Consider the following 16,215-nt stretch of genomic DNA (forward strand, 5'->3'; position numbering starts at 1 on the left):
TGTATTTGCAACTGAACATTTGAACATCGATTCACTATTACCATTCACTCCTCCTACCAAGTTCCTATAAATCAAATCTTGACAGCCAAGACATCACCACCCTCCTCAATCTCCTTCTTCCCCAACATCCTCCCCCCACGCATCAACTCTGCCGACTTAACCATAACAGGATCAACCCCCATAGTAGCAACAGCAACAACAACATCTCCCTTTGTATAAAACGCGACAAACTTGCCCTCCCCAGCATCCCGGAACACAACATCATCATACCCCCCGTTCACAGCCCCATTTCCACAATACCGCAGCTGCGCACCGAGCGCACTCCAGAAAACAGGAACAAAATTCTTCACTGGAAGAGACGAGATAGGCGAATGCCGCGCATGCACTATCGCCCGCGCAGCTGCTCGTCCGGCATTTTGGGCTACGTTCCAATGTTCGATTCTTATTGGACTTCCTCCGTTTGATTGAGAGCCCGGCCCGAAGTAGGGGTATGTTGCTATATCGCCAATTGCGAAGACGGATTCATTCTCGCTGAGTGAATCAACGAGGAAATGGGATGCTGTTTTGATCGACCCGTCTTTTTCGAGGGTGATATCCTTGTTTGAGGATAGGAAATCAGTTGCTGGACGTACTCCCACGCCTAGGATTACTAGGTCGGCTGGTATGGCTGTTCCGTCTTTTAGGTGGATTTCACCTACGGAGGAGGTGGACGATGGGGATGGAGTGGCCTTGTCCACGCTGGCGTTTAGCTTGAAAGATATGTTGTTCTTTTCTAAGTTTGATTGGAAGATTCGGCCGACTTTTTCGCCCATTATTCTTTCCATTGGGGCGCTTTCCATGCCGATTATTGTCACGTTGTGGTCTTTTGAGAGGGCGTTGCCTACTTCCATTCCGATGAAGGAACTGCCGATTACCACGATGTTTTTCTTTTCCTTGGTGGTAGTGTTGGCTGCGGCGAGGATGTCTTGTACGTCTTTGATCCCCCGCAGCGTGAAGATATTGTCCAATTCACCCTTAAATCCGGGTAGTGGGAGTGTACGTGGTATTCCACCTGTTGCCAGGACGAGTTTCGAATAGGTCAGGTTCTTGCCGGACTTTGTAGACACGGATTTGGAGTTGAAGTCCACGGAGGTCACTTCTTCGTTTAGGGTTTCGATGGCAGCTTCGGTGTACCATTCTTTCGAACGCCACTGGATCTTGGCTGGGTCGGCGATTAGGGCTTTGGACAGCTTTGTTCGATCAATTATCAGGTCTGGTTCCTGTGAGATGATTGTTATTTGGCCGGGGTATTTCAATTCGCGGAGGGCTTGGATTAGGCCTAGGGTTCCGCTTCCGCTGTTTTCTTATTAGTATATGAGATAAAGAGGAGAGATGGATATCGATTCTTACCCTCCAACGACAATGACCTTCTCCTCGGGCTTTGACACGTTGCATTTCGTCACTGGGTTGCGTTGTCCCGCTTTGACATCTTCCTCTCTGGCACGAATATAGACTGCATTCTCTTTTTCAAAGACTTCGAATTTATTCAGAGCGTTGGGTGCGGGAGCATCTTCGACGTCTCCAGTTGTGACATTGAAACAGGCTGTATGAGATAAATAGCGTTAGTTAGGTATATTTTTCTACTCTGCCTTCCCTTCTGTCATTTATAACGGAACTCAAGAAAGGACAAAGCTCAAGCAGTAGAAGCTCACCTCCATGCCATGGACAGGTAATTCTTCCGTCACTGGTAACAACACCGTTCTTCAAGGGTGCACCATAATGGCTACACCGAGGAGAGAGAGCGTGCACTTTATCATCAAGCTTGATGAGGAGAACCTTTCCATCTGCGATACCCTCGATCTCGAACTCAGCTTTGTCAGTGGAGTTGAGGGCAGCAAAAGAGGTAATATCCTTTAGTTTGTATTCTTGTGCCATTGTTGATGCTGATTTTGATGTAGATTTAGATAGATGTTTTGAATGGAGTGTGGTCAGGGTAAATCGGGGAGAGAAAGAAGAAGCAGAAGAGGAAGAAAACCAAGATATAGACAAATGCGAGCTAGAGCGGGGTGAGAATGTAGGGCGCAATGACGAGAGATGACAGGCCTGTCTACACCGACTTTGGGAGAGGCGTTGGATGTAGGGGAATGCCTTTCTGAGGGGCATATTTAACTGGAATAGAAGAAATCGTATCTAAGAGCAGTTTAATTTGTCTTCAAGTGTTTGTTAAGTTGCCATTGACTATTCCGAGCTGAATGAGGTATACAGATACATGACATCACGTTCGAGATACATTCCGCCAATCATATGCGGGGTTTTGTCACCAAATCCTGATCGACAACTACTACATCAAGTTTGCATAGTATTTGAATAATGTTCATTGAACATAGCATGGTAAAAGAAAGTAATAGTAATATCCAGGGGAAATGAATGTGCAGTCCTGGACGCCGTCGCTCTGCATCCGTACTCCGTACATGTACAGGTAAAAATTCAAGGATCCGTAACTATGATAGCAAGAAAGTAAAATAGCCTAGAATTTCCGCAATGGCTTCCGTCGCTTCTGGCTAGAAGGGCTAATGCTCACTTCTGTCATCTGCTGCAGTCGACCCGTTCCAGTAGAAGCTCTGGTGTTCCGACCTTGGGACCCAGTAATTTCGCTTTTGGGTTTTTTGAACCGTTCGGATTTGGAGCGAGACTGGGACTGGGATTGGGATTGAGACTGTGCATCAGAGGTCTCTGGCTCGGCTTCGGACTGAGGCCGATGCTCGGGAGTTGCATTGGTGCTAGAGGTGAGGTCGATCACTTCGGACATTTGAGAGGCAGGGATTTGGGATGCCGAGAGAGATTCCCGGGTTCTCTGGGATAGTTTCAGACGTGTCGAGGCGGCTGGGGGTTCGGTTTCGAGAGATGGAGGGGTTGGCTGTGGCTTTGGTTGAGCTTCCTTTTGGGCACTAGGTGGTACTTTCGGAGAACTGTGCCAGGATATTATTTTGGAAGAGCTCGACCAGGATGGTGATGGAGATTGACCAAGGTCAAGCGCGAGGTTAGTGGGATCCATGCTATCTTGCACTCGATCGCTACTCCCATCTGTTCCATAGTTTCCCTTGGGCAATGGAGTGCCTTGATCTTCATTTCCATTCTCTTCCTCTTCCTCAGGTAACTCAGGATCTTCATTATTGTGCTCGTCTTCGTTCCCATCCTCATCTCCTGAATTCAGCGGGCTCTTCCCCAACTCATTCAAAAGATCTTTCCACGAGCGCACGGAGCTAGGCGGAGCAAGACCATGATCCTCAAGACTCGCACTATCACCACTCATGCCAATGGTAGAAAGAAGGGATCCAGATTGAGGACCACTCCCTCCAGACTCGGCAGGTGGCATAAGGTGATCAATGACAATCTGGCGATCCTGCTCCTGCTCTTGTTCCTGCTCCGCCGGTTGCTCTAAATTCATAGAGGTATCCTCGAAAGACTGATTGGCCGACAAGAACGACAAATAAGAAGGATCTTCTTCAGGATTGGCTATCGCAGACGGCGTTTCACCTCCGACAAGAGTATGGCCCTCCAGATTGCCATCAGCCGTAGTAGTCAACCCTGGAGTTGCTGGCTGCCAAGAACGAGCAGAGTGGAATCCAGTGAACGAAGGAGATGGGATCGGAGGAGTGACGCTGCGATCCTCTGATCCGTTCTCGACCTGGATCTGGGGCACAGTCACTTCTTCAATGGTTTCCATAGCTGATTCCTCGACGGGAATTCTAGGAGATTGACGAGGCGATTGAAGATGGCTGACTTCGTTCCCGATGGTTAAGAACGTGGTCTCGTCAACGTCAATGTCAACGTCCATGTCAGCCGGCAGAGCTTGGCCATTCGGCATTGATTCTGCTACTACAGAGACACTTGGACAAGTAAGCGTGAGCCACATAGAGGTCAGAGGTTAATTGACTGACATGCTACCCTCTCGAGCATTCTGATTTCCAAGTTGGACGTCCGACTGTGTTGCCGCCTGTAGAAGCTTTGGATAGTTGAGTTCTGCAAATGTGACCTCGCGATGCCCATCGTCCTCCCCTTCGTCTTCGAAGCCTGGCATTTCAAATTTGTCGTATTGACGGGGCTCGTCATCCTCTGACAACTCCGGTGCCGGTCGACAGTCTCGCTTTGCCAGTCGTACGGAAATGGTGCCATCCTTGTTGGGAGATTCAATCACTTCTGCCACTCGGTACTCGGACATCCTGGGCTGCCAGTTTGTACCCTTGGACATTTCCAGTTGCCGGAAAGCAATAATTGCCCCCTTCTTCAGCTCTTTCTCATTCAAAACGGGAACAGTGTTCACGTCATTGGGGAGTACGGGAAGATCCTCATGGAAATCGGCGGTCTCAGCTGGCTCGGCTTCAGCGTCATCATAGTTGAGTTGATCATCGCCGTCGCCTTCACCTGGCCAGTAACTGTCGTTTCCGCCTTGGTAGTATACGTCGTAGCCTTCATATCCTTGGTGATCTTCATTTCCCTCCTCGTACTCTTCCTCTTCGTAGACTTGAGCCCGTTGCTTTCTCTTCCGCTTTTTGCTCCCGCCTTTGGCCCGGCGGATCAACGCATTGGCATCCTGATCCCAGCGCTGGACGAACGGATAAGGAGGAGCAGTCAACTCAATTTCGGGATAGACACATTCAACAGCACGGATAACGAGCTTGTTTTGCCAGTCGCCGTCGGATTCATCCTCGTCGACTTCCATCTCTTCGGTCTCTTCCTGGGCTAGTGTTGGTTTCTTGCCCATTGCACTGAATTTGGCAGCAAGTCTTCTCCGCGTTTCTTCTTCATCTTTCTTGGTTTTCGGGGTTCGCATTCCAAGAGAGCCAAAGAGCATGCGCCGTGAGCTGGCAATATCAAGGCTACGTCGACTTGATGCTTTCTCCGGCTCTTCTTCGGCTTCTGTTGCGACACCCACTGAGGCTGCAACATCCGATGCACGAGTTGGCGGGCACGGAGGGACATTCTCCTTCTCTGAGGTTTCTTCCACGTTAATTCCATTGCCAGACGCGAGATCTCTTAGAAGTTTCTGGCGCTTAGCTTCGAAGTCTCGCCTTTCTTCTTCTTTTCTTTGTTTCTTGGACTCCTCGAGAGATTGAGTGGGTTGTGGTACGTCAACAGGATTTGGAACATACCAGCCACCATTCTCTTCTTCCCATTCCCGAAGCTCCTCGAAGTTTGCATCTTGGTGTAAAGCTCCCATCTGCTTCAATTTGGATAGGCGACGGCGAAGTTTAAAGCGATTGTTGCTCTTCTTGGTACGGAGGGATCCTTGGAATGGTGGGCCGGCTACAGGTGGTGGCTGAATCTTTTCAGGTTGAGAAACTTCTTCTTTCTCTTCCTCTTCTGCGTCGGAATCCGAATCCGAATCCGAACTTGAATCTGATGATTCCGATGATGAATCCACATCAGATGAGGCACTCGGCTGTGCGACGGGCTTGGATGGTTCCTCATCGGAAGACGAATCATCGGATCCACTGTCCGACGATACGGAGTCAGAGTCAGAGTCAGAGTCAGAGTCGGAGTCGGAGTCAGAGCCAGATGAAAGGGAGATAGTCTCGGGCATTTGTTGCGGGATACCAGGCAAGTTTTCGCCCTTGTTGAACCTCACTGCTTTCGAGGTTCTTGGAGACGAGTCATCTGCGCGGGATCGCTTGCTGGAAAGCGACGAAGGAGCGATTATTGACCCTTTGTGAACGCTATCTGACGAGGTCGGCCGCTTGGTTGTGGATGCAGCACGTAGCGGGTTGCCACTAGCACGAGTCTGGTTCCTGATATCAACGAATTGAGAGGGCTCTTCGAAGTCTTCTTTCAAGGCTTGGAGTTCGCTCTCCAATTCGTCTTCTTCGAGCTCAGATACTGCTTCACTGCCCGTCTCTGCGGTGTGATCAATAGGGTGACGGATCACAGTTCCCATGGATTCTTCGTGTTCGGTGGGTATAATAGAAAGCTCCTTTCCAAACCCGGTGTCAGTGGGTGGCAACCAGTCTCCATCTCCTTCCTCATCGGCATCTGCCTGGTCATTCTGGATTTCTGGGACATGGTCCCAGCCAGAAAAGACTGTGCGACGCTTCTTTCTTGGAGGGATAGTAATGGCAGGGCGTGTAGAAGTAGTTCTCTTCAAGAAAGGTGAGCCGAACGGCACGCCATCGACTAGATGCTTGCCGTCGGATGCGATTTGAAGACGACCACATAGACGTCGTGCCCGAAGGTCTGCGAGCTGAAGCGCGCGGATACTGCAGAAAAGTCAGCCAACAATCCTGAGAAATAAATACAAGAGATAAAGTATGGGAACGTACACAACTTCATCTCCATCGCGTAAGAGGCCTTCAACCTCCATAAAGTGTAGACACTCCGAGCCAGCAACCTCAACAACATAATCTTCCAGTCCCCATTGGCCGCTGAACTCCGCATCAAACACATTAGGCTCTGTCTCTAGCGGAACAACCTCGTTCACATCCTCAAGCAGCTGAGCAACCGTGTATCCTCCATTTGAAAACGCGATGTTGGGGGTGCGAGAAGATGCGACAGCGGCCGCGGAGGCCGCGCGTGATGTACCATATTCGCCCAACACGGAAGTAGAAGAAGTCGTCGTCCAGAGAATGCGCGTGGCCGGCAGGCCATGGCGCGAGATAACAAGGTGGAGACGCATGGTGGATGAAAGATCTCAAACTAAATCATTGACGCGGTGAGGACTCGATTTTTGAGCTTCGAGGTTTTCAGGTTGGGAAGTTGGAGGGATTCGTTCGGGTTGGGGTTGGTCCGGTTGGTGCGAATGGGTTGGGATATCAATTTCAATCAGAATTCGACGTCTGACATTCCATACGCGGGGTTAGGGACCTGGAATAATGAGGGAGCTGTTGATCAGAAGATGGAGCTCAATCGCGTGGAGGATACGCTAGCTGCCTTGGGACTAGCGTGACTCATTCTAGAATTCGGTCGATCTTCAATCTATACAGGAACAATAACAACACTGGCAATTTAGATGTCTTGAATTTATTCTTATGATTCTATTCGTTATGCTATGGAAAATAACTTGGATAAATACTATAGACCCAAGTAATGCGGATGCTCGAAACGCCTTCACCTATTATGCATTTTAATGATGGTTCAACCGAAAAAAATGGGGTATAGTTGAAGGCAAAAGAAGAATTAGCCCCATGCATGCCAGACTGGCTTATAAAGCCAGCCAAAAAATGTGGAATGGGATTTTCACAAGATCCCCATATATCTAACCAGACTGCAATAGTCCAGTTCGCATCCAGTGCAGTGTGAACCTAGAATCATGAGGGGAATGAGGAGGTGATGATGATGAATTGACAATGGACCCAAGAGACGCAAAGAGATCAGAATAGAAACATCACTCAAGCAGAGACAGGAATAGTAGAGGTCAAGGGCCATTCACTGCTGCTTCCCTCATGACGCGAAATGTAGAAGCGCGCTACTTTGCACCACTATTCGAGCTTCGTGGCACAGGTTTTCGACTAGGAACGCCCAAATTCATAGGACGCAGGTTATTGCGCGAAGTACGGTGTTCCACAGCCTGGGGCGCTTTAAGCTGATTTCCAGCAACAGGTTCATACTGCGGCGGGCTCTCTTCATCAACGGTGTTCCGGGGAACCTTCATCATACTCTGTGACCGTCTCACAGGCGAAGCGGGCGGTGATCCAGATTGGGATTCCGGGGGAGTGGTGGGTAGCATATCAAAGGATTCCGAGGAAGAACGGTAGTCTCGACGACGGGGGGCTGAGGATCCTTCTGCCGCGGGCCCATCCTCTTGACTCTTACCCATTGGGGCTGCGGGCTTGACATCAGCTCCTGATTCCACTGATGTCCGGGAAGAAGAGGAGGCATCGGGAGGGTGATACTCGCGGCGTGGCCCGTCCACTGGGCTCAGGTGGTCTGCCATGGCATCCTCATAGCTTGGCGGTGCATCGTCGTACACGTCGCCGGAATTGACGGGTACAGGCTCGCCTGTGGGCCGTGGAGGCATGAGTGGTCGGCTGTCTCCGGCTTCTGTTGGTAGGTTGGGGTGGGGTTTTTGTTTAGAGGCTGGCTGGAGGGATGCAGCTGCCATTGCGTCCAGGAGGGCTTGAGGAGGTGCAATTCCAGAGAATACTCTGACGGGCATGCGCAAGGGAAGAACGATGAGTTGAGGCTGTGTTATGGTCAGCCAAAGACAGTTTGTAGGAGGATGGTTAGCCTACCTTCATCTCGTGAGCATTTCCGTGGGTCAAGCCAACTCGAATCTCCAATTCGTAGCTCCGTTCAATGTTACATGTCTCAAATGATGGCGCCACTGAGTTAGGTAATGGGACACGATTCCATAGGTTTGCGTCAATAGTCCAATCGGTTCCAACTGCATCGTCCGGATTGCCTAGGGCTGTGTTCATATTGCTGCGACTCATGAGGACCCAAGAGTTGCTTTCAGTCCGTGTAAGATCATGGGCCAGAATCTTTGTGTAAGATATTAGTTCGATCTGCAACATCTGCAGGAAGATCATGTCCGACCCATCAGTCAGCTTTCTAGCCAAAAGACGGAGCGGAACAGGTTCGTTGCAAGTGAGAATAGATGGATGCGGGAGCCGTGCATCCACAGAGACACGAGGGGGTTCTGCATAGATTTCCTTGAGTGCAGATGGGCCTCTTGAGAAAATGCTCTTCTTCTTGGTCCCGCTTTGAATTTTGGAGAATTGATGTTGGCGCCTGGCATATGTTTCCTCGTTGGGACTGCCGGTCCTTGGCGGCTCAATGGGTAAGAAGTTTAAAGGTACAATCTGAAAATTTAGCAATGAAAGTAGAAGATCAAGCAGTGCACTTACCGCTCGGATATTCTCTTTGTAGAATTGCGGTCGAATGATAGTAGCCTTGACGAAGTATTTGATGTCTGCTTCACCGGGGAATCCACTTAGCGAAGGAGGCAGTGTTTTCCTGACATGTCGGTTGGTATCTTTAGCCACCTCGACTTTCAACCCGGTGAAATTTAGATTGGTGAGCATGCTATTGTGGCTGCTGCATGAATTATTAAAAGGAAACTAGCCGGCGTTAGAGCTATGTAGCTATGGTGAGTAAAGATACTTACTTTGAACTGGAAGGGATACTCATATGACCCTGCAGCAAAAGTATATGAAGTCGTAGGAGAGCCATGCTGCATCACAGCGGGCGTGGGAAAGACGGTTGCCACTTTGTACAAGATCTGCATGCCTGATCAGCCAATGCTCCACCAAAATTTTCTTCCACCGACGATGGCCATAGCATCATACCTTGTGGACCTCCAGCTCCGTCCTCTTTTTATCCGAGTGCACATTCTGAGGGTTCCTGGGGCCGGATAGGCGAGTGCGACTCTCACACTCCAATTTGACCTGGATTCCACCAATAGCTGCCTCAGTCGGTAGCTGTAATACGACTTTGCCCGTCAAGAAGTCGAGATTTGTATAATGGGTGTGGCGGCTGTCTAGCACGATCGTTGCGGACATGGCGGCGGAGCGCCCGGGCCCAGGCGGGGGCACTCTATTCGGTTGCTGATGACCCTTGAAGGCTCCAAATTCGATGAGCGGTTGCCGAAGAAACACGGAACAAGGGACAAGGGTCAAATTTCGGGACGGTCGGGTGAGGTGAGGTGAGGTTCCGCACGGTGAGGTGGGATGTGAGATGGGGGGAAATGCGGATTATATGCGAGGGATCCCGAAATGACGTTTTGAACGTTCGTAGATCAACTGATCGCCAAGCTCAGTCTCGGGCGTACATTTTTTGTATAAGAGTGAAATCAGGGACCTATGCTGCGCCTCAGTGTCACAGCCACAATTTATATACAAAGAACTAATTCCGCTGGGCCCGGGGGTATAGCTTGGCGGTTCGATTCTTAGCTAGCTGAGCTACCTAGTATCACCACATACATACTACAATGTAGCTATTTCAATGCGAATGATCATATCTATTCAATTGCTTCCAAGTCTATGTCGCATACTATAATATATTCGTGATTGACACAGTAAAACAAAAAGTGGTATCGTGAACTCGCTCCAGGCACCAAGATTTCCACTATCAAAACATCCGAATACCCGATCCGTTGCAACTGCACGCCACAGCAGGGCTGAGGACAACCCAAATATATCCACAATTGCCTAGACAAGTTCAAAGTCCCTCCTTGGCCAGCATGTCTAGGTAGCCAAGTTAACAAGCTTGTCTCGACCAACCCACTCAGATGACATACCTGCAATATCCAAGTAGAATGCAATAGCGTTAAACCTGCAGAAGATCAGCCTAGTCTCAAAATAATTTTGCTGTCTACTGACTTTCGTCTGTTGCCTGTCACCTCCCCAGCCAGCCACTTCAAACGGTTCGTCCAGTTGATTAGATCCAGGTGGCTCACCCCCATTAGAGTTCCCTTGTAACCTGATTCGCCTCCCCAGTGGCTACTTGAAACGCTGACTAGGCCATCGTTTGGTCCTTCTATGTTGGCAAGGATTCGATGAGACATTCGGAAGGCGGACCAGATACTTGGTTCGAATGCTGCGCCATAGGAGAAATACCTGGATCATAAGTAGGTGTCAAAGATTTAGTTATCATCAGACTTACTGGACGTCATCCACATCTGGAACATTGGGGTTGAAGGTTTCGGTCATGTATTTTCTAGTCAGTTGTTCGAATGCGCCTGTTTCAACCTTTAGTCGGTCGAGGGCGTAGTAGACTTGGGGCAGCCTTTCAGCTGTTGAAATATCTCAGCAGGTAGTATTTACGAATTTTATGGCAACACTTGACAAACCTCCAATCTGGTCAAACACATAGTCTGCCACGGATGATCCTAGCAGAAAGGTCAGTACAAAGCTATTTCGTTCCTGGACATAATGCTAACCTTGATGTGGCGATGCAATAGTAGTAAGTGACAATACTTTAAACTTCTCCGGTCGAATTCGGCTGATCATATATCGTGAATCAAGCCCACTTCAGCTTCATTAGTTCATGCCTCGGAGATACTTTGGCATCAATCTCACCCCTATTCACGTATAAGTATCGACTCTCTTCAACCGATTGAGGGATCTCACCATGCTATGTCTATAAAAGGATCAATCAAACTGTCTTAATCAGTATGCGCAAAGGACCACATACGCAATAATATTAACATCCTTCCCACGCGCACCGATTTCAATATCTCGGGCCAATTCTTCTGCTCGGACTTCAATAGATCCCGACGGGGGTACGGTAGCAGTTATAACTTCAATTCCACGCGCTGTCAGGGCTTCTTTGATGCCGCGCCAGTACTGTACACCAGGAAGATATCGGCCAGCAAGTCGCAATTCATCAAACCCCAGCAGGCCATGCGCCAGAACAACGGGGTACCTAGGGGCATCTATTTCAATAAGTGGGCGATCAGAGTATTATTGGATTTCACTTACCATATTTCTCTCGGATTACTGAGTATTCATCGACAATCACTTTGCCATGGTCCTCAAGGCGCGGCTCAAGACTGGGGTTGGGTCTGTATGGGGACGCATGATATCGTCTGTTGTTTAGGTATACATATGAGACATATGCTACCGATGGCTTCCCAAGCACATTCGGCATTCGAACTGCATGTCTCATTGTCAACCTCGTGGGTAGATAAGTTGGTGATTGAGATCCCGCGCGGAATGACGCACGGGAAACATTGACATTTTGCCTCAGGCAGAACATTATATACTCTCGCGCTACTACAACTACTTTTAAGTTACCTCGTTCTTTCACAATCGGAGGTTTGAACTAACTAGTAATGTATACACTCTAACAAATTTGAAGCACAGACTCTGAAAAGCATTGGGAGATACCAAGACCAGCGAGCTCATTGGGACTGCACAGGTGTCTTGCGGTGAAGTTCAAGACCACCTGTAGCCCTTGACCTGGGGTTACTATCTACAGAAGCCACAAGAAGAAAGAATCACGGAAAGACAGTCGATTCAGCGCTGAGGAAACCAAATGAAATGATATTGTCCGAACTTGGATATCGATGAACAGCCACGCAAGCGCATCTTCCCCACAACGAGTAAAGAAACAACAAAAATATCTACATTATGCCTTAATCTTCTCGGGCACCTGGGGCTTCACATCAGTCGTCACGCGGAGGAGGTCCGCAACGACCTTGTCGCCCTGCTTCTTGCCGGCGTCCTTAATCTCCTGGAGCTTGACCTCGGTCTCCTTGTTGGCATCGTCTTCGGCCTTCTTGAATCCGCTCGAGTGCTAGAGACGCACGTTAGTGCTAGATAATAGCAGCGGTCTTGGAGGAATCTCACCTCAGCCTCGAACTTCTTGTACTCCTCTTCCTTCTGGCTCTTGTATTCTTCGATTTCCTTCTGTGCCTCAGCCTTGGCGTCCTTTATCCGCTTTGTACGGTCTGTATTGTTTGTGGTTAGCACGGTTGAGTGAGGAACCGAGAGTTCAATAGCATACATTCTCTGGCTGAAAGTGATGTGACGTATTAGTATCTGCCTGCAACGAGGGGTAAGCGGGTTGCACTCACCTTGCTGCACAATCTTCTGGGCCTCTCTCTCGGCCTAACAATTTGGTTAGTATCTCCCCTCTTCAGTCAACATGCAACCAAAGACCTACATCGAGGAGGGTCTGAATGCCCGCGGAGTTCTGAGCCGACTGTTCACCGTTAGTAACTAACCACCAATTCCGAGATAGTATACTCACCATATTTGCGCGAGACCTCTCAGCTTTGAAAGTAGAAAAGAGAAGAGATGGCGCTGTAACAGGAACGATTCACGGCGAGTCTGGAGCTCCGAGTCCAGGTCGATCGGAGCCACGCAGCGGCCCCCAAAGCGGTGGGGGTTCTGCCCTCACCTACCGCCTGGCTGATCGATAAACTGATAATCCCCGACTCATTTTCAAGATTGTCAGACCATATCATTGTCTTTTGATTCATTGCTGGAGCTCCATGCTGGCTGGTCCATTATCAACTTCACCATGTCTCGCGCATCAAAGTTCACATTGGCAGCCACTGGCCTGGGCACAGCGGGTATTGTCTGGTTCGTCCATTGGGCACAAGAAGCGGATAGGGCGGTATGATACAGCTTCAATCTTCGAATATAACTTAGTACTGATCCTTGACTGGTAGGCCATGCACAAAGGTGTCGAACGCGATATGGAAAAGCAACGTCTTCGACTAGAACGCCAAGCCGACTTCGAAATGCAAAAGGCCCTCGAACAGGAGTATCTCAAACTCCAGACAGTGACCAGCACAACAGGCGACTCAAAAACGCCCGATCAAAATACAAGCCCGGGGTCATGAGGTGGAACATAACTTGCGGGGCACGCGCTACCGCGATCGGGCGATTCGTCTTCGCATTGACCTTGATGTGCTCTAACTATACCAGTGGACTACAATTATCAGCTATATGCTGATGCATGTGAGAAAGGAGTTTTTTTTTTTTTTTTTTTTTTTTTTTTTTTTGGTGCATGCCATGCTGTACAAAACTTTGATGTTGTGGTTTTACATATATACCCTCATATGTACTATATAACACGAAATCGTCTCTCTACTATATTTGCCTTGTCCCGAAATATTTTTTTCCGTCGTATCATTCCCTACTTTGGGATATTATTAAACTGAAAGGAGTAAAATAGCATCTTGAGATGTTACATGGTGGGTGTATACATTGAGTAACTAGGAGCCGCCTCTTCATTAAACACGGCTCCAATTAGGAAGTCAAAGGACAAACTAAGCTTTATCACACAATCGCTTTCTAATAAGAATGTGGATTGGTTGGATTTGTTGTGGTCGAAGGCAATGTGGTCAAGTTGCCGAAAACAGCATTCCCGATGCGGAAGTATGAATTCGTCCATCGATGCCGTGTGTCCACAAAGGTCAGACTAACCACAAATAATTCAATGGTCTCACTGAGAATTTCTCTTTAGTATTCCTTCTGCCAAGACAGTACGGGCACCCACACGGTGATGCCGACCATGATCCTACCACCAATGACGATCAAAAAACGGCCCTTCCACAGCGTCCTAGTAGTTCTATCGGTGATATGTTTCTTTTGGGTCACGATCAAGTCTTACATGAATTTTGCTACAAAGGAAGTTTATCATCATCCAAGCAATAATTCGCAAAGAATTGCCAAAGTTTCTATGCTCTATGGAGAGACAAACCACATGTACGAGAGGGCACTGCAAAGCCATGAACGCCACGGCAAGAAGTGGGGGTATCCTATGCATGTTCTGCGACAGGATATCTCGGTCGGGTTCTGGAACAAGCCGAGTTATCTTTTGGCCTTGGTGATCAATGAAATGGCGAAGCCAGCGGGTGAGAGAATGGAGTGGTTCATGTGAGTCTCCTCTCACTTTGGTCACCATTAAGGTAAACACTGACTGTTACAGGTGGGTTGACGCCGACTCTATTATTTTGAACAACGACATCCCTGTCGAGGTCTTCCTTCCGCCATCCGATCTGAAAGATATCCACCTGGTGACCGCCAAAGATCAGAACGGCCTCAACACCGGAATCATGTTCATGCATGTCCACCCATGGACAATCAGCTTCTTAACTGAAACACTTGGCTATCCGCTCCTCCTCCCAGAAATCGATCTTGGTCGATCCGCAGACCAAGAAGCCATGAGACTCGTGCTCAACAAGACAACCGAGGGACCAGCTGGACAGGGCTACGCCGGTGGAGTCGCATACCTGCCACGGCCATGGATCAACACATATGAGTGGGACTGGGCTTATGAAGGCAAGAGAGGAGATCTGCTTGTGCATTTCCCAGGTCTTGGGGAAAAGCGATGGCCACATATGGCTAAATGGCTGGATATTGTTGAGATGACACCTCAGAAGTGGAAACTCCCACTTGAGCAGACTGGTTACCTTACAAAGACCGAGGCATATTGGTCACAGCTTCGTGATGCAAAGAACAGAATTCAGATCGCGGAGCAGAGATTGCAGGCTGGGAAATCCCGATCCTCTGCACGGATTGAGCAGGCAGCTGATGCGCTCAAGAAGGTCATACTCGAAGATTCAGATGAAGTGGATCGCATACAGCAGCGGCTTGAAGATCTAAATGCGTTGTTGGAGCAAACGAAGACTCTGTGAGATTTTTTGTTTCCATTGGGAGGTGTTTTGTTTTGGGCTTCTTAAATATCTCATTTACCAATACTAATGCGGAGACTCTGGGGGATTTCATGAATGCTTGCTGTCGAAAATCTTGTGATACAATAGACCCCTGTCAATTTGTACTACTACTTCGTACTACTATATCTTCGTCCTTTTGTTCTGACCAGTGACTGATATATATACATCCTATTGGTTCCCATTCATTGGCTCCTTCTCGCCTACTTTGCATCGGAGCAATTATCCATTTAAATCAGCTCACTCTCACCTCCTACTCACAGCGTAAATAAACTATATAAGTCTCACAAACTGACATTGACCTGATTTATATCCAACCGGACTAAAACGTGGCCGGCTATAATCGGAGGCCGGAATGGTACCGGCCTCCGAACGCTAGGGAAGTTTAATTTTGGCTTATCGTCCAATTAGATGACGGAATTTGATGATCGGGCCTTGGCACGGCATGACATATAGAGCAGACATCATGACTTGTAGAGCGTTCATCCGGGAATTATCCGTAATATGTCCTCAATAAGTGGTCAATTCTTTATTATAAGCAATTTTAAGATCTGACTGGTCATTCGCCACCACAAAATCCAGTCAATTCCAAGAGGAGGATGACAAGTATCTTTGACAGCTTCTACTATATTAGGCCTAGCGCGTCCCCGTGACCATCCCCTGCCCTCTCTCACTGGGCAGTTGTATAGTTCAATTGTATAGACAGAAGAAAGTCGAAATGTCTTGTTTTGGACAAAAAGTGTCCATATGAAGTGCCTCGAGTGTCCTCCATGATAGATGGAACCCATTTGCATCACGCAGCAGAGGATGTCATCAGTCCCACGCTATTCTTAATCTCTTTCGTAATGGTGGACTTGAGGCCGGAATTGATACCGGCCTCAAAGTATTATAAGAATCTGCTCCTCACCCGCCCAAATCCTTGAGTTTCTGTTCTCTCTATCATCCTCACAAGTCTCCTGACTTCTTTTTCCTCTTTTTTTTTCTCATTTTTCTTACTCCCCGGGTTCTTGACTTGGTCTTTGACCTTCATCTACCTTCAATCTACCCTACCTCACTGTCCTACACCAACCATCAAGACATCTTGTCTCATACCTTGAACATTGATACAGTTCATC

General features: G+C 48.5%; 7 protein-coding genes across 7 annotated transcripts; 2 read left to right on the forward strand and 5 right to left on the reverse strand.

The window, feature by feature from the left end:
- Positions 1-71: 71 nt before the first annotated feature.
- Positions 72-1,914, reverse strand: nfr1 (putative AIF-like mitochondrial oxidoreductase (Nfrl); the record flags this gene model as incomplete). Its single annotated transcript, XM_058461859.1, has 3 exons — positions 72-1,335; positions 1,390-1,582; positions 1,692-1,914. 3 exons carry the CDS (start codon positions 1,912-1,914, stop codon positions 72-74), a joined length of 1,680 nt encoding a protein of 559 aa, XP_058322436.1.
- A 592-nt stretch (positions 1,915-2,506) lies between these two features.
- On the reverse strand, positions 2,507-6,649 carry N7508_003794 (uncharacterized protein; the record flags this gene model as incomplete). Its single annotated transcript, XM_058461860.1, has 3 exons — positions 2,507-3,869; positions 3,921-6,233; positions 6,297-6,649. 3 exons carry the CDS (start codon positions 6,647-6,649, stop codon positions 2,507-2,509), a joined length of 4,029 nt encoding a protein of 1,342 aa, XP_058322437.1.
- Positions 6,650-7,438: 789 nt separating this feature from the next.
- On the reverse strand, positions 7,439-9,473 carry N7508_003795 (arrestin (or S-antigen), N-terminal domain protein; the record flags this gene model as incomplete). Its single annotated transcript, XM_058461861.1, has 5 exons — positions 7,439-8,155; positions 8,205-8,774; positions 8,820-9,032; positions 9,080-9,193; positions 9,261-9,473. 5 exons carry the CDS (start codon positions 9,471-9,473, stop codon positions 7,439-7,441), a joined length of 1,827 nt encoding a protein of 608 aa, XP_058322438.1.
- Positions 9,474-10,131: 658 nt separating this feature from the next.
- On the reverse strand, positions 10,132-11,580 carry N7508_003796 (triglyceride lipase; the record flags this gene model as incomplete). The annotated part of the gene is made up of 8 exons (XM_058461862.1): positions 10,132-10,157; positions 10,211-10,245; positions 10,293-10,529; positions 10,576-10,705; positions 10,763-10,801; positions 10,853-10,941; positions 11,107-11,347; positions 11,394-11,580. The coding sequence occupies 8 exons, from the start codon at positions 11,578-11,580 to the stop codon at positions 10,132-10,134; spliced, it is 984 nt and encodes a 327-aa protein (XP_058322439.1).
- Positions 11,581-12,042: 462 nt separating this feature from the next.
- N7508_003797 (uncharacterized protein) lies at positions 12,043-12,669 on the reverse strand (the record flags this gene model as incomplete). The annotated part of the gene is made up of 5 exons (XM_058461863.1): positions 12,043-12,210; positions 12,264-12,364; positions 12,491-12,524; positions 12,580-12,618; positions 12,667-12,669. The coding sequence occupies 5 exons, from the start codon at positions 12,667-12,669 to the stop codon at positions 12,043-12,045; spliced, it is 345 nt and encodes a 114-aa protein (XP_058322440.1).
- Positions 12,670-12,939: 270 nt separating this feature from the next.
- Positions 12,940-13,264, forward strand: N7508_003798 (protein PET117; the record flags this gene model as incomplete). Its single annotated transcript, XM_058461864.1, has 2 exons — positions 12,940-13,035; positions 13,091-13,264. The coding sequence occupies 2 exons, from the start codon at positions 12,940-12,942 to the stop codon at positions 13,262-13,264; spliced, it is 270 nt and encodes an 89-aa protein (XP_058322441.1).
- Positions 13,265-13,953: 689 nt separating this feature from the next.
- N7508_003799 (glycosyltransferase family 34 protein) lies at positions 13,954-15,064 on the forward strand (the record flags this gene model as incomplete). The annotated part of the gene is made up of 2 exons (XM_058461865.1): positions 13,954-14,303; positions 14,356-15,064. 2 exons carry the CDS (start codon positions 13,954-13,956, stop codon positions 15,062-15,064), a joined length of 1,059 nt encoding a protein of 352 aa, XP_058322442.1.
- Positions 15,065-16,215: the final 1,151 nt, after the last annotated feature.

Source organism: Penicillium antarcticum, assembly GCF_028974205.1.
Source record: "Penicillium antarcticum strain IBT 31339 chromosome Unknown utg000003l_segment0_segment0, whole genome shotgun sequence".
In the NCBI taxonomy this organism is placed as follows: domain Eukaryota; kingdom Fungi; phylum Ascomycota; class Eurotiomycetes; order Eurotiales; family Aspergillaceae; genus Penicillium; species Penicillium antarcticum.